General features: G+C 53.8%; 1 protein-coding gene across 1 annotated transcript; it reads right to left on the bottom strand.

Moving 5' to 3' along the window:
• Positions 1–5879: 5879 nt before the first annotated feature.
• TAC3 (tachykinin precursor 3) lies at positions 5880–12923 on the bottom strand. Its single transcript, XM_004700818.2, has 7 exons — positions 12789–12923; positions 12225–12334; positions 9440–9548; positions 9221–9250; positions 8716–8769; positions 8283–8357; positions 5880–6154 (listed from the first exon to the last, which is right to left on the bottom strand). Exons 2-6 carry the CDS (start codon positions 12327–12329, stop codon positions 8284–8286), a joined length of 372 nt encoding a protein of 123 aa, XP_004700875.1. The 5' UTR covers positions 12330–12334; positions 12789–12923; the 3' UTR covers positions 5880–6154; position 8283.
• Positions 12924–17784: the final 4861 nt, after the last annotated feature.

The following is a 17784-nucleotide window of genomic DNA, read 5'->3' as shown; positions in this document are numbered from 1 at the left end:
CCGACCCCGCGCGGCCCCGGGAGCCCCGAGATGCCACGTTGGTTGCGGAGCGCAAGCGACCGCAACGCCTCTCCGGGCCTCCAGAGCGCTCCCTAACCCCCGCTCTCACAGAGGCGCCATGGGGGACTCCCCCCCCCACCTGCTCCCTTCTCGCCGGGATGGGTGCCTGCAGGAGAGGGGTGGAGGGGACACCTGTCCAAACAGCTGGCGTCACTGTCCTCTGCTAAGTCTCCTAGTGCTGGCAGCTTTCCGCAGAACTTTCACCGTTGTAATGTTACAACAAGAATAAAACAATAGTATTATCTTATTAACGTATGCCTCCTCCACGAGGCTGGAAGGAGCTAAGGGCACCGTGGTTAAGTGCCCCCGATGCTCACCGCGCCCCTAAAGATCCCAGCCTCGGAAACCCTGTGTGGCAGGCAGACTTCATAGTCGCCAGCCACCCAGTGGCAGTGGGTTTGGGGTTTAGGGGTTGCACTAAGCTATGAGCTATCTGATGACAGAAATCTGTGTGGCTTTGTCGGGTGTAGCGTCCACGCTTTCTGGTCGCATGATGTTGCAGCTGTGGGGTGGCCACACGGAAACCTCCTTGAACATGCATAGGGGCTGCTCATGAGGGTCATTCACCAGAACCAACCTGGGCCTACTCATGGAAGCAGAGGAGCCGACCACTGAACCACTGCTGCCACCCAGCCCCATGGAACATGTGATAGGTGTTTCATAAACAGGTTGTTTGCATGAATGGGTGAGCTCTTCGGGGTTGGGCTCTTTATGGTCCCTAGAAATCCCACTGCTGAAGTGTGGTGAAGAGAGCAGAGGGTGCCCAGCTATCAATCACTACAGTGTCTGGGGTCTTAAAGGCTTATTTATATTCAAACAAGCAGCCATCTAAGGGAGGCATCAACTAAGTCCACATGGAAGAAGCACAACAGCTTATGTGATCCAAAGATGATGGTAACGAAATCCAAGTGTGATGAAGTAAAAAAGTATCTGAGTTAAAATTGTAAATACCCAATTTGTAGCAGGCTCTGGAGGACAGTGGGAGCCCAAAATCCATCTGCAGAGTATCAAGTCAGATTAAGCCTCGGGCAGATCCCCTCTGGCCGCAGGAAAGGGAAAGCAACTTTACTATCAAACAGATCATTCTAAACTTGATTATGATGGATCAAACCATGGTATAATATGATACTTGGTCAGTTGACCTCCCTCTTGACCCAACCTGTATTTGCCCTAGCTGAAGTATTTCTCACCTGTTCCAGGACAGAAATTTCTTCTCTGGCCTTTTAAATATTGACAGTAGTCTTTTGTTTATTACACTTTATTTGCATTTTTATCTTTCTATTACTATTATTTTCATCTTGCCATTTTGTTTTGTTCCTGTTTCTTATTATTTCTGTAGGGCTTCCAAGTGTGTTAGTCAAGCTTTCTATTTAGAGGTTCTGAAAAGATAGCATAGCAGTGTGTAACAAAAAAGGCCTGATTTGTGGCAGATGGGGAGCTGGTTTTGCCACCACAACAATGCACCTGTTCACGCAGTCATCTCAGTACACCAGATTGGGGGGGGGGGGGACAGCATACCTCTCTTGCCCCGTGAACCTTACTCACCTGACCTCACTCCACGAGACTTCTTTTTGTTTCCAAGAATGCAGAAGGATGTGAAAGGACAGTGATTTGATGACATAGAAGAGGTAGAGAAAAAAATGAGGCTCACCGAGCAATTTAGCTCTCCACCCTTCAATTAATCCCACATGTGTGTATCGGCCAGATTAGCATAATAAACCTTAACTATTTCAGTCCCCCCAGCCTCCTGGCCCCCTCCGGAGGGAATTACTGAACCCTATCAAGGTTCCTACGCACCTGGTGGCTTAGTGGTTAAGTGAAAGGCTTCATGGTTTGTACTCACTGGACACTCCTTAGGAGAATGATGCGGCAGGCTGTTTCCATAAAAGATTTACAGCCTTGGCAATCCTCAGGGAGAGTTCTCCTTTGTGCTACAGGACTGCCATGAGTTTGAATGATGGCAGTGGGTTACTAAAGTTCCAAATGGCACCGGTGGTTTGTGGCAGCTACTAGCCTAAAGGTTGGTGGTGGGATTCACCCAGGGAAGCCATGAAAGATCAGTTCTAGTGTTCCCTGCCCGCTCCTACCTTCATTGTTTGCTCTTCAAATCCTCTCGCCCTCTACACCTCACATCCCCCCTCACCCCCCAATAACCATTGTATCAGTTACTATCTCCATTTATCCACTCCTGCTGGGCTCTCAGGTCTCTTGCTCTCTGATGCAAGGTCAGGTCAGACCAGGGTGCAGCTGCCTTAACCAGTTCCCTGCTTCAGCTGGCAAGGCTCACGTCTTGCAAGACATACCTGAAGAGAAGCCACATGGACCTACCCCAATGCAGCCCTGGGTGCTGGAACAGCTGCATGGAGCCCCTGCCAGCACTGAGACGCTTACACACTCGCTGATTCAGCTTTCTTCCCGCAGTCGGCGTCGTTGCGTGTGTTTTGTGGAATGGAGGAGGACTTTGTAGATTGGTGTTGGAGCTATGGGCTGATGTTGGACTTATGGGCTTGGACAGCACTGGGTTGGGATGCTTTCTGAATGTACACGTATCCTTTATATAAAACTCTCTCTGATATACATATGCATTTCTGTGGATTTGTTTCTCTAGTCTACGCAGATTCACACAGGGACAGGTATACATGATGTTGCCAAGTGGCCTGAACCAGTTTGGCTGTTCAATGATTATGAGTTCTTTTAGTGACTTTGGGAGATGGTGTGTCACTGGGCCCAGATTCAACGGGAAGCAATCCTTACACCAAATGCTGCCAACCATGTCATGTTTATTAGCAAGTAGACAGGTGACAGCCGGACTACCTATGCTTATCACTTGAGGGTCAGGAGTTCCACTTCGCTCTCATGTGAAGGGGTCACACCAGCTAGGTTCCAGGCCTCCACATGATTCTGGAGGCATTAGGCTGCTGGGCTTCCAGGACCAGGGCCTGCTCCCTCCTTCTAACTAGCTGCCTTACCATCTCTATAGGATAAATGTACCTCACATACGAACCAGCCACCTAGAGCAGTGGTTCTCAACCTTCCTCGTGCTGTGACCCTTTCATACAGTTCCTCACGTTGTAGTGACCCCCCAACCATAACATTATTTTCGTTGCTACTTCATCACTGTCATTTTGCTACTGTGATGAACCCCTGTGAAAGGGTCGTTCGGCCCCAAAAGGGGTCACGACCCACAGGTTGAGAACCACTAACCTCGAGGGTGCAGATTAAAGTTGACCCTGTTTGCTCTCGTTGGTGGCGCTGCTTGTCAGGATGTCCCTTCTGACTCGTGGCGAGCCCGTGGTGCAGTCGGACTCTATGGAACTGTGGCGTTATGGGAACTCTGTGGAGTTTCGACACTTAGAGTCAGAAGCAGGTCATCAGGCCGTAACCAAGATGGCTCTAGGTGGGTTTGAAACATCAACCTTTCAGTCGTCCAAGTCCTCAACTACTTGTGTCACCTCTACTGTGAATTAAAAACAAGCACACAGAAAACCTCAACTTACCGGCATCGAGTCAATACGGACTCATTGTGGGCCTATAGGACTGGGTAAAAGTGAACCCATGGTTTCCCGAACTCTATAACTCTATACAGGAGTCGGAGTCCGCAGCTTTCTCTTCTGCTGTTTATGCTGAAGCCTTTTCATTCAAGTACTCCAGCCCGCAGTGCAGTGCATGCACAACAGAGAAGTGAGGGCCAGAATCCAGTCAACGTCTTTTGACCGGGTCTCCCTGGGACATCGACCCATGTACCCTAAGAATGGGATGACCAAAATCCCTTCACGTATTCCCCAAGCACGGAAACGGGACCCTAAAGCTCCAAAGGGGACTCGCTCTGCACTGTGCCCTGTCATCCCAGGGCTGCAGTTTTACTCAGTCCCACCAGAGAGCAACCTTCCTGTACTGATGCTCCCACCTGACCAAGCCTGTGGGCTCCCAGCACCCACCACGTCTGGGCCCTGGGCTGGGCTGGGCCGAGCCAACTCTGGAAGCTTTGGTGGCTCGGTGAAATGCCCCGGCCTCTGAAATGCTTCCTGCTTTAAAACCCTGTGGAGAAGTCGTGTTGAAATGTCAGTGAGATGACTTGGAAGGAAGGCAGGCTGAGGAGCATTCTTTGACCTCTCAAAATAAAACGGACACGAGAGATGCTGAGGTGAGCGTCTCCTTCCTTCCCTGCCACCCGCAGCTGTGACAGCATCCAGCTGAGTTCGCAGAACAGAGAACTCGCCACCGCCACTCCCCAACCCAACCCCCAGCCCTGAAGGGAACCAGGAGTGACCTCTGCCTCCATGGCCTTGTCCTTTCTTGCCCTGTGGTGGCAGAGCTAAGGGTAGACTTTGTCTTGGGATGACTCAGGGACGTGACCGAGCATTCACCTGACCCCCATGCCACACCAGGCCAAGATAGGGAGTGTGAAGCTTCCCCAGAAAGTTACTTTAGGAGATTGAACCCCCTTTGGGATCAGTGAGCTTTCACAGTCGGCAAGTCAGACTAATCAAAGGCATCCACTCCCACGGAACCACATTGAAATGCCTTACACATACTGCAGATGTCTAGACCAGTGCTGCGGGGACGGTAACAGACACTTCATCAGAGTCTGGAATAAGTGTTTTCCTTCTAGAATAAGCCGGGGAGCTGGTTAGTGCCTCACTTTTCGCCAGAGCCCCTCTGTCTCACTTCTCTGTCTCCCCCACCCTCACCCCAGTTGGATTAAGTCCTGTTTGCTTGTCTGCAACCTTGCTCTGTGTGAGCCTCCCTTGCCTTCCCCGGGCCTGTCAAAGAACCATGCTCTACACTGGGGACAGAAAAAAGGATGCACATCCTCTTCTCTGGCTGGGTCTCTGAACCCCACCTCCCATTCTGTCGAAAGCCCCTAAGCCCAAGCCCTCTGCCATTGAGTTGATTCCAAATCAGAGTGACCCTCCATCGGATCTTTGAAGCGGTAGATCTTTATAAGAACAGGCAGCCTCCTCGTTCTCCCACACCAGAGTGCCGGTGGGCTTGAACCACCAGCCTCGTCATGCTTCCCAGGCAGCACCACCAGGGGCCTCATTCTAAGGAGGGTCAAATGTGGGACAGGTGGGTGTCTTACGGTCCCTCCTGGAAACATAGGTGCGAATACCTGGAATTGTTTCGGTCTTGTCTGAAACTGGTCTGTGAATGCCTTTGAGCACTAACACACCTGCTCCTGCGCTCCTGCACTCCTCCTTTGAATGCCCCAAGACAGGGAAGCCCTGGACAGCACCGCTGGAACACGCAGTGTGTGTGCAGAATGAAGGTGGAACACCAGAGGCCGCCAAGGTGCCTCCCACTCATGACCACCCCTGTGTCAGAGGCGATCGGCTCCGCAGGGCCTTCCGAGGGCCCAGCTTTCTCCCGAGGCACCTCTGGGTGGGTTTGCATCACTGGCCTTTCAGGGAGCAGCCCAGTGCTGAAAAGAAGGACACTTCCATTTCAATATGAATATGTACATTGGAGAGGGCTTCAAAACAGCTGTGGGGAAATCCCATGATCTTTTCATTCCGTTTTCCAGGAACTTTTTGAAGCCTGATATATGCACACCCACTACGGAGCTCCAGAAAGTGATACAGATTTAATCTATAGGTCTATAACGGAGCTCCAGAAAGCGATACAGATTTAATCTATAGGTCTATATATACATACACACATATACATACACACACATACAAGTATGCGCACGCACACACAAGGGGCTTCAGAAAGTTCGTGAAACATGGATTTCCGCCCCCCTCGTATAGAATATGCCCATGCGGCGTAGCTACAAGCGTCGGGAAAAGAGCCCCCCAGGAGCAGAACGACAGTGTGGGTCCTGTGCAAATGCCTTTATTATTACAGGGCTGAGGGGCACGGTATCATGACCACGTCTGAAGCTCCATGCCGACACAGCCCGCGTCTGTTGGGAGGGGAGCTCTCGCAGCGTCTCGGAAAGGGCGAGGTCGAAGGGGTGGGAGCAAGGGGCCAAGGCGTGAAGGTAGTCCAGGGGTGGGGAGCAGGGAAGGAAGAGAACAGCCCTGGGATCGCGAGAAGGGGCAGGCGGTCCTCTGGATGCAGCCCGGGGGTCCAGAAGCAGCGTGCTGCGGACCTGAAAACAAAGCCAGAGGTTATGGCCCAGCCCTCCCTGAGGAGACGGGCCTCTGTGAAGGAGCAGGGAAAAGAGAAGTCCCCCCCACCCCATCCCCGGGACCCTTGCCGTTGCTAACGCAGCTTGCGTGGCTTCAGGGCCACGCGGATGGAGCAGAAGGACCCTAACATTCCCGAGGCTGCGCGCTCTGTGGAAGCTGATCGCCGGGTCTCCTCGCCCCCACCCGCCCACTCGCTAACCCATTCGGTTCTCCTTCCCACCCAGTGGACAAGGTTCCAGCTATAGCTTAGAGCCCCGCTTGAAATCCAGGACAGAACTCTGTCACGACAGGTGCTTGCACCTTCCCTACTGCCAGACCAGTCGTGATAAACCCCCTGGGGGTGGGAGTGGGGTGTGCAGACAGGGCAGCAAAGTGCACAGCATCCCGGCATCCTCGGGAGGCAGGGACACACACGTCCTTCCCAGGGTGCCAGGGCCGGAGCTCTCCCAGCCTCCGCAGGTCCCCTCTCTTCTCAGAAGCCCTTCCCGAGGAAGAACAAGCCCAGTCTCTTTCTCACATGAATGAAACGTGGTGACAGCTTGTCCCCACGGAAACACAATGAGCTGTGTTGGTCCATTCCATCTAATCTCCTGGGAGTGCCAACTCCCGGAAACCCGATTCGTACCCTGCCTGGCACCTAAGAGGTTGTAAAATGTGCTGTTGATGTGGATGACGATGATGGTGGTGAAATGATAAAGGCTGCAATTATGGGTCTGATCCCTCTGAAAGAGCTGGATTCACCAACAAGCATTAAAAGCGGGTTTCTACAATGCGCTTGTTTCTACCATTTGTATAAAATACTGTGGCAAAATTGCACTGTAATTATCTTTACGGCCGGTGCATAACGCTGGGGGAGAGTATGTCATCCAGAGGTGGCTGCCCGTATAATTATCTGGCCGTCGGCAGAACTGAAATAACCATCTAATGAGAGCAAAATGATACAGTGAGTACCATGTAATCAGCGAGTTACGATTATTACGGCTCTTTGTGGCCTCTCACCCAGCGCTGAATGGGAGACCAGCCCCAGCCTCCGCTCCCCGGGCGTCATCTCAGGCAGTATCATCAGGAACCAGCCCTTGGGCCTGGGGCTGTCCACCCAGTGACCACTGAGTGTGGGCGGCAGGGACCCCGGGAAAGGAATAGGGCTCTCGCGCTGCGATAATTGCGTGCTCCCAGTCCCTCGCCTTTCTGCTGTCCGCGTTTCCTTTCTTCAGAAAGGCGCCAGTGGAGTTGCTATTGCTGTGTGTGGGCAGATGGTGTCGAGGCGGAAGCTTCCATGTTTTGACTAGACACTTCCCTGGGGATGCTCACAGCAGCGGATCAAGTGAGAGATCAGTCGGACCACTCACCCCCAGGGTCCAGTCCAAACGGCTCTAGGCAGGCAGACCAGAGCCGGTGGGAGAAACACGAGGGCACCCCCACTCCCACCACCCCCCTACTTCCCAGACCAGAACAATCATGAGAAAGCGGTGGCACTGTTGTGAGCACTTTGCCTACCCCCAATCTTCCAACCACAACCCTGCAAGGCTCCTCTAGCACCCTCTATTCTTCAGGGGAAGAAATGGGGGAAAGGCACAGAGAGGGTGTGCAACTCGAGCAAGGTCACACAGCTAGTGAGCGCCAGATCCAGGATTCAAACTCAAGGCATGCTCTTAACACACCACGGAGCAACTCAGACGGGGTTCCCAGCGAGACCCCATTAGCTGTCTGAGCTCCTTCTATTTCTTTCTAATCACTCCTGGTGGGACTACACAGAGACATTGGGTCAGGCAGCCCTGGAGCCTGGACGCTTTGAGTGCGCAAATGATTCCCTTGTGCACTGGATTATAATGATCAGACAAGCTTTCCAGCTTCTACACAGATCCGCAGAGATCTGAAGAACTAACGGTGCCCGTCAGAAAAGCCCCAGAGGAAGCCTGTCCCACCTGCCCACGCCCCACCTTCCACCCCTCACTCCTGCTCACGACACAGGGAAAGAGATGAAAGAGAAGCGTGTGTGTGCGCCTGCAGCATCCAAGGAACTGACCCCCAGGCAGTCTCCACCACCCCACAGACACCTCCCAGCCCCCTCCCCACAGCCTTCCGTACCTCACTCTGCCTTGCTGGGATACTTGGGGTTCCCAGAGCTGGGGACGCCCTCTCGGTTTGCATCAAAAGGAGTGTCTGGGATGAAGTAAACAGTAGTTAGGAGGGATTTTTCAGAATGCAACCTTCACTCTGACCTGTACCAGTGAGGGGGCCTGGCTCTGGTGGGTACCATGAGAAGACGGAGTCGGGAAGAAGGCACGCTCCAGCCCCTGGCCCAAGTGCAGCGTAGCCAGGCCATCAGGGAGGGCTGGATGGTGGCTGCTAGAGGACTGGGCAGAAGAGGCCCAGGGACCCTCACTATAGGTAAAACACACTCTGTCTTTCCCTCTGGGGATAAATATGGGGCATCTGGCCCCTGTGAGATCTTCCCCAGGATCCCCCACCTCTCTCTCTCTCTCTCTCTCTCTCCCTCTCCACCTCTCCACACGCCTACCTGGCTGGCTGTTCCGCTTGCCCATGAGGCCCACAAAGAAGTCGTGCATGTCACCTGCAGAAAAAGGGTCCCATTGCTAACAATGATGCACACCCACACAACTGTGTGGAGACTTTGGGGACTGGGTTTCTGGTCGGGTTTTTTTTCTTATCACATTTGGCAAGCATATTTCCTAGACCCTCCCAAAACCCCACACACACCCCACTCCCACCCGGTCTTCCACATTTCATGAACTCTCTTGCCCCAGAGGGTGCCTGTCTTGGAATCTTGGCCGAAACTGAACATGTGTCTGCTGAGACACCCTTAGTTCCCAGGGGAGGAGGGTCCCCAGGCATGGCCCCCACTACCTGCTTCCCCTTAGTGGCTAGGGCCCCTCGGTTCAGGTAGAGGAGGGCTGGCTGAGGGGGCACAGGTAGCTGTGGAGATGGGCACTGAGCCCCGAGCCCTCAAAGGGAGCTCCAGGCAAGTGGTCAGCAGAGATAGGGAGGGCGAAGGGGCTACTCACGCTTCTGGAAAAGGGACAATTTCTTAGGACCTGGGAAACCAAGAACAAGCATATACATTGGGGGGCTTGAATCTGGAAAATGAGGGTTAGAAGGGTCCAAATCACAACCCTCCACTATCCACTAAACCATCCCCAATTCCCCGCCACCTGTTCCCCACCCTGATTCCATCCTCCACATCCTGGCCCCCATGGCCCTCTCCCCTGGAGCCTGCTGCTTACCCACACTGGCGCTGCTCAGTATTTTGAGCAGCCCTTCCAGCGAGACTGTCTGGCTGTCTACGAGTTTCTGGAGTAAGGATGGGGGCAGGTGGTGGAGATTCGGATCTTTCTGGGGGAGAGAAGTAAAGAGGGCTGAGAACAAGAAACCGCCTGGGCCCAAGCTCCCCGAGACTGGACCCAGCATCCTCCTGATTTCAGGGTTCCCTCTGGCTTCCAGGGACATGCAGAGTGTGGTCTGTGGGCAGCAGCAGCATCGTGGGGAGCCTGTTCGAGATGCCTCATTTCAGCCTCACCGTGGGCCTATTGAAAGAGAATCTGCGTTTGTCATAAGATGCTCCGGTGATTCATGTGGTCACTCAGGTTTGCACAGCAATGGTGGGTGGGGGCAGAGGCCCCCAGCATTCTACCCATCTCTGGCCCAGACCCGAATGTCAGTGACCAGGAATGGAGGCAGGGGTTGAGGTGTTGGGGGGAGGCGGGAGGGTGTCTGACCTGACACAGGCAGCAGCAGATGTGGCTCCTTAGCCCTGACTCAGGCTAGACTCTTGCTGTGGGTTCAGCTCCATCAGAGCTGAGGGAAGAGGGCCGCAGGGTGCTCCCCAGAAGGCTGCCTAGCTACCCAGGTGCCCAGTTCTGAGGGGCTTCATGTTGAAGGATGTGGCTATCCTACCCCCACCCTCACCCACCCCAAAAGGCCCACTGAGGATCGAGAAAGGCCCAGCAGATTGAGTGCATGCGCCCTGGTCCATGACTGAGAGTGGGCAGCCAGGGGGTTCTCTACCCCCTCCCCTACTATCCCTCACATTCTTGTCTTTGCGTGGGTCTCTAACTCCAGGTCCCTGTTCGCCACCCCCCGCCCCTCACCCTGCCTCCCACTTTTTCCCTGGATCTGACATATCAGGAAGGGGGCATACTCAAATTTGCCTCTTCTCCTCCTCCCACTCCTGCAGCTGAACCCCAGATCCCAGAGTTGTTGCCAAGCACGAGCTTTTCATTGTCCTTGTGTTTGGGGGGGGGGGTTTGGTTTGGCTTGTTTTTTTAGCCAACTTTGAGCACAGCAGAATGGTGGGCACACGGTACACACTCCGTCACTGGCAGCTGCACAGAGACCATCCGAGTGATCACCTTCGGAAAGCCTCACCTTGGATTGCCATGGTGCCCCTCACTCCAAGCCCAGGTGGCTTTGGGCCGCTGTGTAAACAGAGTCCCACAGGACGCACCCCGAGCCACACCACTCAGTGGAAGGGACGCTGTGGCAAATCGTTGACCTGCCTCCAGACCCAGTTCCCTCCATCCTCAAAGACCCAGGGGAAGAGGGACCCACAGCGTGGTCCTGCACCCTGGCGACCCATCTCCTCACCCCAGGCCTGGCAGCAAGGATGTGTCACAAGAACCCAGGTGCTGCTCTCGCGGCTCAATCTGGCACTCAGTTGCTCTGCTCACAGCGCCCAGCTCCTACTTGGCATCATTGCCAGTGTTGTTTCCAGCCAGAGCCCTGGTGACGTAACGGTTACACGTCGGGCTGCTGCCCACCAGGTCAGCAGTTCGAAACACCAGCCCCTCCTCAGGAGAAAGATGAGGCTTTCTATACTCCCAGAAAGAGTTGCCGTCTGGGAAACTTACCTGCTGTGGCAGTTCTGTGCTGTCCTTTAGGGTCACTGTGAATCAGCATCGACTCAATGACAGTGAGATTGGTTTTTAGTTTGGGGTGTCTGCCTCTTGTGCCCTAACATGCTTCCTCAGCTGGGTGGCTCTCTCTGCCCAGCACAGGGCTCCTCAGACAGTCGCTTTCCCCCAAATGCTCAAATCCTCTGCCCACCTCCTATAATGAGATGCTAAACAGATCTGAGCCAGAGAGGCAGTTGGACTTCACACACGGAATTTGTAATAAGTCCCACCGGTAGTCATCGTAAAAGCCTTTGTACCAATGTAATGACTATCATTCCCAAACCTAGCAGAGACTCCCTCCCTGCTCTTCCATACCCCTACCCTTCCCCGAGAAGAACTTTGGAAATCAGTGCTCAACTGGTTCCCCCACTGCCCCTTTCCTAAGGCAGTGAGGCTAGAGGTGGGCAGCAGAGAGGAGGGAAGATGAGAAAGAGGCTGGGATGCTCGGAGCACTGGTGTTGGATGGGGCAGCTGAGCAGAGGCTACGGGGATTTCTCTGTGTTTGAAAATAAAATAAGGCCTAGGTGCTGAGAGGAGGGATCACCTGCAAATAAGCATTTGGGAAAGAAAGCCCGGCCGTATTTCCTACCACCCAGAGCTGCACCACCTTGCCCAGGGACAGAGCTGGGCTGGGCTGTAGAGAAGCTTGGACCACCTTCGTTCATGCCTGGAAGCTGCCCCAGCCCCAAGGAAGCCGTCAGTTATGAAACAAGCAGCCTATTTGCAGGGCATCGTTCCCATCCCGTCGCCATCGGCTTGGCGGGGTCCACATTCTGAGCGACATTGCAGGACAGAGTCTGGTTCCAAGGCTGTCTGTCATCTAGACAGACACCAGCCAGTGAGTTCACGCCGCTGATCTGTCCGCAGCAGCTGAGTGCTTTAACCACTGTGCCATCGGGACACACACACACACACACACACACACACACAGAAGACAGTTAGGGACCAGCCCCAGAGACAGTGAGGTCACAAGACCATGCAGGAGACAACGGAATTCCAAAGGATGGCCGAATCCCCTTAAATCAACAGCCCCTGCTTCCTTCCATCAGTTTTCCCCAAGTGCCCAGGCAGGTCTCCCCGTCGTCTGCCAGACTGGGGACAATAGGGGGCGCCTCACCTTGCCGAGGGCCCTGCCGGGCACCTGTGCCTCCTCACAGACAGCCAAGTCGCTCTGGAGCAGGCTGAGGGCCAGGATGGCTGCAAGCAGCAGGGAGCTCCGCATGGTGCCTGGGAGCGCAGAGAGAGGGAGAGGCAGGCAGGGCCCTCTGCCCACGGAGACCCCAGCCCACAGCTCTCCAGCTGTCAAGAGACCTCGGCACAGGGCTGACAGCCCTTGGTCTCTGTGCCCCACTCCCCATCAGACCCGCACCTGGCAGTGACGCCCAAGGACCTGGGGCACCCAAAGAAGAGGTTGCGACATGCACTATTGCCTTCATTGGTTGGAGGAGAGACCTGAAAGGCTCTCTTCCAGCACCAGGTGACCCCAAAACCTAAGCCAGAAAACTTTCTAGCATAGAAGAATCAGCCTGGACCCACAGGTTCCAAACATGAACCCTGTTCACCTTCTCGGTGCCCTGTCACCGCCTCACTCCCTCCAGACTCTGGCCTCTGCCCCTAGGCCCCAGCTCCCACCCCAACCAACAGTCCTCCCACTCCCTGTCCCTCACTGGGCAATGCCTACCTGCAGGGCGGCTTTGAGCCTGGGCAGACGGCCTGGCCTGGCTGGATCTGAGAGCTGGCTGCGAGCTGGGAGCGGGGAGCTGGGAACACAGCCCACTCCCCACACTCGGAGATCAGTGGAGGGGGTTCTGGGAATGTGGCAGGAACTCAGTCCCGCTCTCTGATAAAGGCTCTGGGAGGGTCTGGGGGAGGCGAGGGGAGGGGCTGAGAGTCACCAATCCCAGGGTGGCTGGAAGGGAGGGGGAAGGTAGGGAGAGGAGACGGAGTCTGTAGCCCAGACGTACACAGACACACACACATGCACACACACACACACACACACACACACACACACACACTCCACAGAAACAGCCCTGAGCTCAAGTCGCCCAGCATCCACTTTGCACCAGCACCTGAACCTCACACATGCAGGAACGCGGTGTGTTTTTCACAAATTTCCTGAGCCAGGTCTGGCACAATGGGTGTGAGCCCCAGGTCTCTTTCCCCTGGTGGTCATCCATCCGCCAGCCCTTGCCTTTCAGATGGACTTCACCTCACGTCCTTTGGATGTGCTACCGGGAGGGACCGTTATCACACAGCCAGGGGTCCCCAGAGAGCCTGTCCTCAACCGTAGCCCCAGACAGAGACCAGGTGGGTTTGAGGCATTCCGAGCGTCTTCCTGCAAGTGCTTGCGGAAGGAAAAACAGCCAGGTTTCTCCTGTTTCAGAGTTCAATCCTGAGCCCACACGTTCCTGTGCCAGAAATGGGTTTTTCACAGCGATTAAAAGAGACTCATAGGGTGTTTTTTGTTTTGTTTTTTTACAATGTCACAAGATGTGGTAGATGCTCTAAGAACACAGGTTCTACAATGATCGTCAGGAAATTATCCAGACCTACATTTCTCCAGGGGCCATGAGATCACCATCCCTGAAGCTCCATGCACCCTTGTCTGGCTGCTTCTTGTCTTTGGCCTTCTGTGCCTCCTTCCTGAGATGGAATTGTTCCAGTCAGGGAGGGGACTGTCACATTTCAGATTTTTAACACATGGAATTTTAGATTATGTAATACTTCTAGGATTGATTTTCCCTCTATCAAAACCAGTCTCTGCGGGAAAGGGACATTGTGCTTGGGAGCGGGGCGGTGGGAAACAAAAGGAAAACCCTCCACAGATGGATCGAGACAGTGGCTGCCACGAGGGACTCACACACAGGCAGGGTTGTGAGGATGGCATGGGAGCAGATCACCGCACACACGCTGGCTACGAGTCAGAACCTGCTGTACATGACAGCTGGCTCCTAGGCAGTAACAGCCAGGCCACAACACTGGGGGTGAGGTTCTCTCTGCACCTTCCACCACCTAGAGCAGTGAGTGGTTCTCAACCTGTGGGTCGTGACCCATTCGGGGGTCAAACAACCCTTTCACAGGGGTCGCCTAAGACCATCAGACTCCGTCTCCTCTCCCTACCTTCCCCCTCCCTTCCAGCCACCCTGGGATTGGTGACTCTCAGCCCCTCCCCTCGCCTCCCCCAGACCCTCCCAGAGCCTTTATCATATTTCCAATGATCTTAGGAACTGAAACACCACCCTTGATGGGTCTCCAGGCAGATCCGTCCACATGCAGATACGCCCACATTCAAGTGGCTGGCGTGAAGACTGTTACCCATGCTACATCATGCTTCAAGACAACATTTCATTTATTTGTCATTAGAAATAAATATTTCGCAATAGATAATTACACATTGTTTTTGTGATTCATCCCTATGCTTTCATTATGTTCCATTTGTAACAATGAATATCCATCCTACATATCAGATATTTACATGATAATGCATAACAGTAGCAAAATGACAGTTATGAAGTAGCGACGAAAATAATGTTCTGGTTGGGGGTCACCAACACATGAGGAACTGTGTTAAAGGGTGGAAGCATTAGGAAGGCGGAGAACCACTGCCTTAGAGGCAGACGCAGACCCCTGAGGATTGGGACGCCATCCATCGCCCAGGCCTCACTTCTCTAGCTAGCTGTCCTGCTCCACACAGAAAGCCAGGGCGGCCCCATCCGAGCCAGCCGTCTGCCTCCCTCCGGCTCCTCCTGCCTTAACTGTCTCCTCCAGGCCTCCCCACCCACTGCTTTCTGACCCAAGTCAACCTGACTTAGTTCCCTTTGTCCGGAGCTCTAACTTCTCTCCCTCCTGCCGGCACAGCCCAAGAGGGGAACAGCACTCGAGGGCTGAGCTGTTCCTGCCCCACCGGCCCCAGCATTGATCTCGTAATTGCCATTTCCTTCTTCCCTCGCTACTCGTTTCCACTCTAATCTGTCTCCCTGCAGCTCAGCCGCTCCTCCCCTGACCTCCCCAGCTGCTGGCCACGCCCCATACAGTTGAGGGGCCTTCGTCTGCAGGTTTCACACAAAAGGCAGAGAGCCTCAGGCCAGAGACAACACGCAGAGATTACAAGAGGCTGAGAGGCTAAAGATGCAAAGTGAAAGATGTATCGGGATGATTAGTCCTTCCCAAGGAGGAAGGGCCTGGGGCTTGAATCTTTGCAAGGTGCTTTGGCAGAGCAGGATCCATTTCACTTTCACTACCAGGCATGCAGGAAAGATTCCTATTTTGCAGATGAGGAAACGCAGGCTTAGAAGGTGCCGTGACTTACTCTGGGACATGTAGCCACAGAGTCAAGTTGATCTCATTTCAAATCTCGGTTCTTTGGTTCTTTTAGATGCACTGTTCTGGACTTTGATCTAGAGAGGGAACAAAGCTAGTGGGTGATCCAACTGTCCAAGAGACTTGGAGATTTGAGACCTTCTTATACTCCTCTGGGGAAGGAGGGTGGGTGGCTCAGTGACCATTTGCTTGGTTGTAATCCGAAAGGTCAGCAGTTCAAAACCACCAGCCAGCTCTACGGCAGAAAGAATTGGGGCTGTCTCCTCCTGTAAAGCGTTAGTCTGGGAACCTCACAGGGGCAATTCTGCCCTGCCCTCTAGGGGTCACTGTGCGTCAGCACTGACTCCGTGGCAACAAGCTTGACCTTTGGTTTTTACTCTCCTATAAGGAGTCCTGGTGATGGAGTGTTTACACGTTGGGCTGCTGACCGCAACGTCAGCAGTTCAAAAGCCCCTGCTGCTCCACAGGCGAAAGATGAGGCTGTCAACTCCTGCTCCTTACAGTCTCAGAAAACTCAGGGGCAGGTGTACGCTGTCCTATAGGGTCTCTATGAGTCAGAATCAACTCAATGGCAGCGAGTTGGGGTTTGGGTAGTCTTCTATAAAGGAACTCAGGTGGGGTAATGGGTTACACTGCTAACCACAGGGTTAGCGGTTCAAACCCATCTGTTGCTCTCAGGAAGAAAGATGAGGGTGTCTACTTCCATGATGATTTATAGCCTTGGAAACCCACAGGGGCAGTTTTACTCTGTCCTGGAGGGCCACTATGCGTCAGACGCGACTCGATGGCAGTGAGTCTCCACTCATCTCTAATTTCAGATGGGGAGCAAGCCTTATCGCTGTTGTGTGTTGACTACACAGACTTGTGCTGAGGCCTCCCCCAGTCACCCTATTTTAACTGTCCATCAATACTCGTTCCACATGCCCCTCCTGATTTTTTGTTTAAGCCAATCAACCAAACCCACTACCCTTTGAGTCTATTCTACCCCTCTAGGAGCGAGTAGAACTGGCTCACAGTTTCCAAGACTATAGCTCTTGTCGAGGAAGACTGACGTAGCTTTCTCCTTGGCCCAGTTTGGGTTCACTGCCCGGTCGCAGCACTTCCCTTTGTCATCTCTCCCTGCCGTCCAGGTGATTCAGACACACGGGGACCCTGTAGACAGAGGCACACTGCCCCGTGAGAGAAAGCTCCATCGTTCTCTCCCGGAGAAGCTGGTGGTTTGGAACTGCTGACTGATAGCAGCACTTGTAGCCCCATACCACCAGCACTCCTTTTCACTTTCACCACACTTACTGCCATCAGGTCGGTTCTGACGCGCAGTGACCCTGCAGCACAGGGCAGAGCTGCCCCTGTGCACTCACAAGACTGTAACTCTTTGTGGGAGTAGAGAGTCTTGTCTTCCTCCCCAGAGCAGCGGGTGGTTTTGAACCAACAGCCTTGGAGTTGGCAGCCCAAGGCATAGCCGCTATGCCACCAAGCCTCCTTCATGGCATGCATTCAATACCATGATAACTACTTTCCATATGATTGTCTTGCCTCTCCTACTAGAAGGTTAACTAGAGTTTCACGAGGGCAAGGGCTCTCCGTCCGTTCTCCTTGCTGTTGTCTCCCTAGCCCTGTGGGGTTTGCGTGTAATACATGCTCAAGAAATATTGATTTCTAAAACAAAAAAGGGAGACAGAGCCGTGCTTCTGGTATCACGTTCCCAAACAGCGATGATACTCCATGGCTCCTGCCACGTTTGTCACCTGCACCATCTGCCCCCACCCTCATCCCCCACCCAAGCACACGCGAGCACACACACACACACACACACATTTCCAAGGACTGAACCATATATTGAAAGAAGTTCCCTCAGGGTAAGGCCAGCAGCTGGGTCTCAAGGCCACTTTATTATTTGAGAAGTCGATGGGGCCTCCTTAAAAGCTCTCCATTACCCAGCTAATCATAAGCAGCGGGTAGGAGCCAGGACTCAGGGTTGGGAGGCTTAGTGGGGGCAAAGAGGGGGAAGTCCTTTACATACAAAGAGTTTGGTTAGTTCAGCCTTCAGAAGCCCACGTGCTGTTCCTACTGGGATCCCACCCGCTCTCCTTCCCCAACTCCCACTCAGAGAAGGAAGCTGCAGGTGAGAGATGAAGGGAGGTGCCTGCCAGCAGGAGGGGTGTGTTGGGGAGCAGTTAGGTGAGGGCTGAGGACTATCTCTTCCTCAACACCACCCCCCTCCACACACACACACACCGGTGCATCCCTGCCCCCAAGCTCAGGCACCCGGGAAGCAAGACTTCTGCAAAGGTCCACCATGAATAATGTCCTTTGATGATGCAGCAGCTCACAGAGGATAGCTGGAGCCAAGG

The sequence above is a fragment of the Echinops telfairi genome, unplaced genomic scaffold (assembly GCF_000313985.2).
Source record: "Echinops telfairi isolate 266 unplaced genomic scaffold, ASM31398v2 ScPeMD7_2;HRSCAF=8, whole genome shotgun sequence".
Lineage (NCBI taxonomy): Eukaryota > Metazoa > Chordata > Mammalia > Afrosoricida > Tenrecidae > Echinops > Echinops telfairi.
The sequence above is the reverse complement of the archived record's forward strand: the minus strand, read 5'-3'. Positions and strand labels throughout refer to the sequence as shown.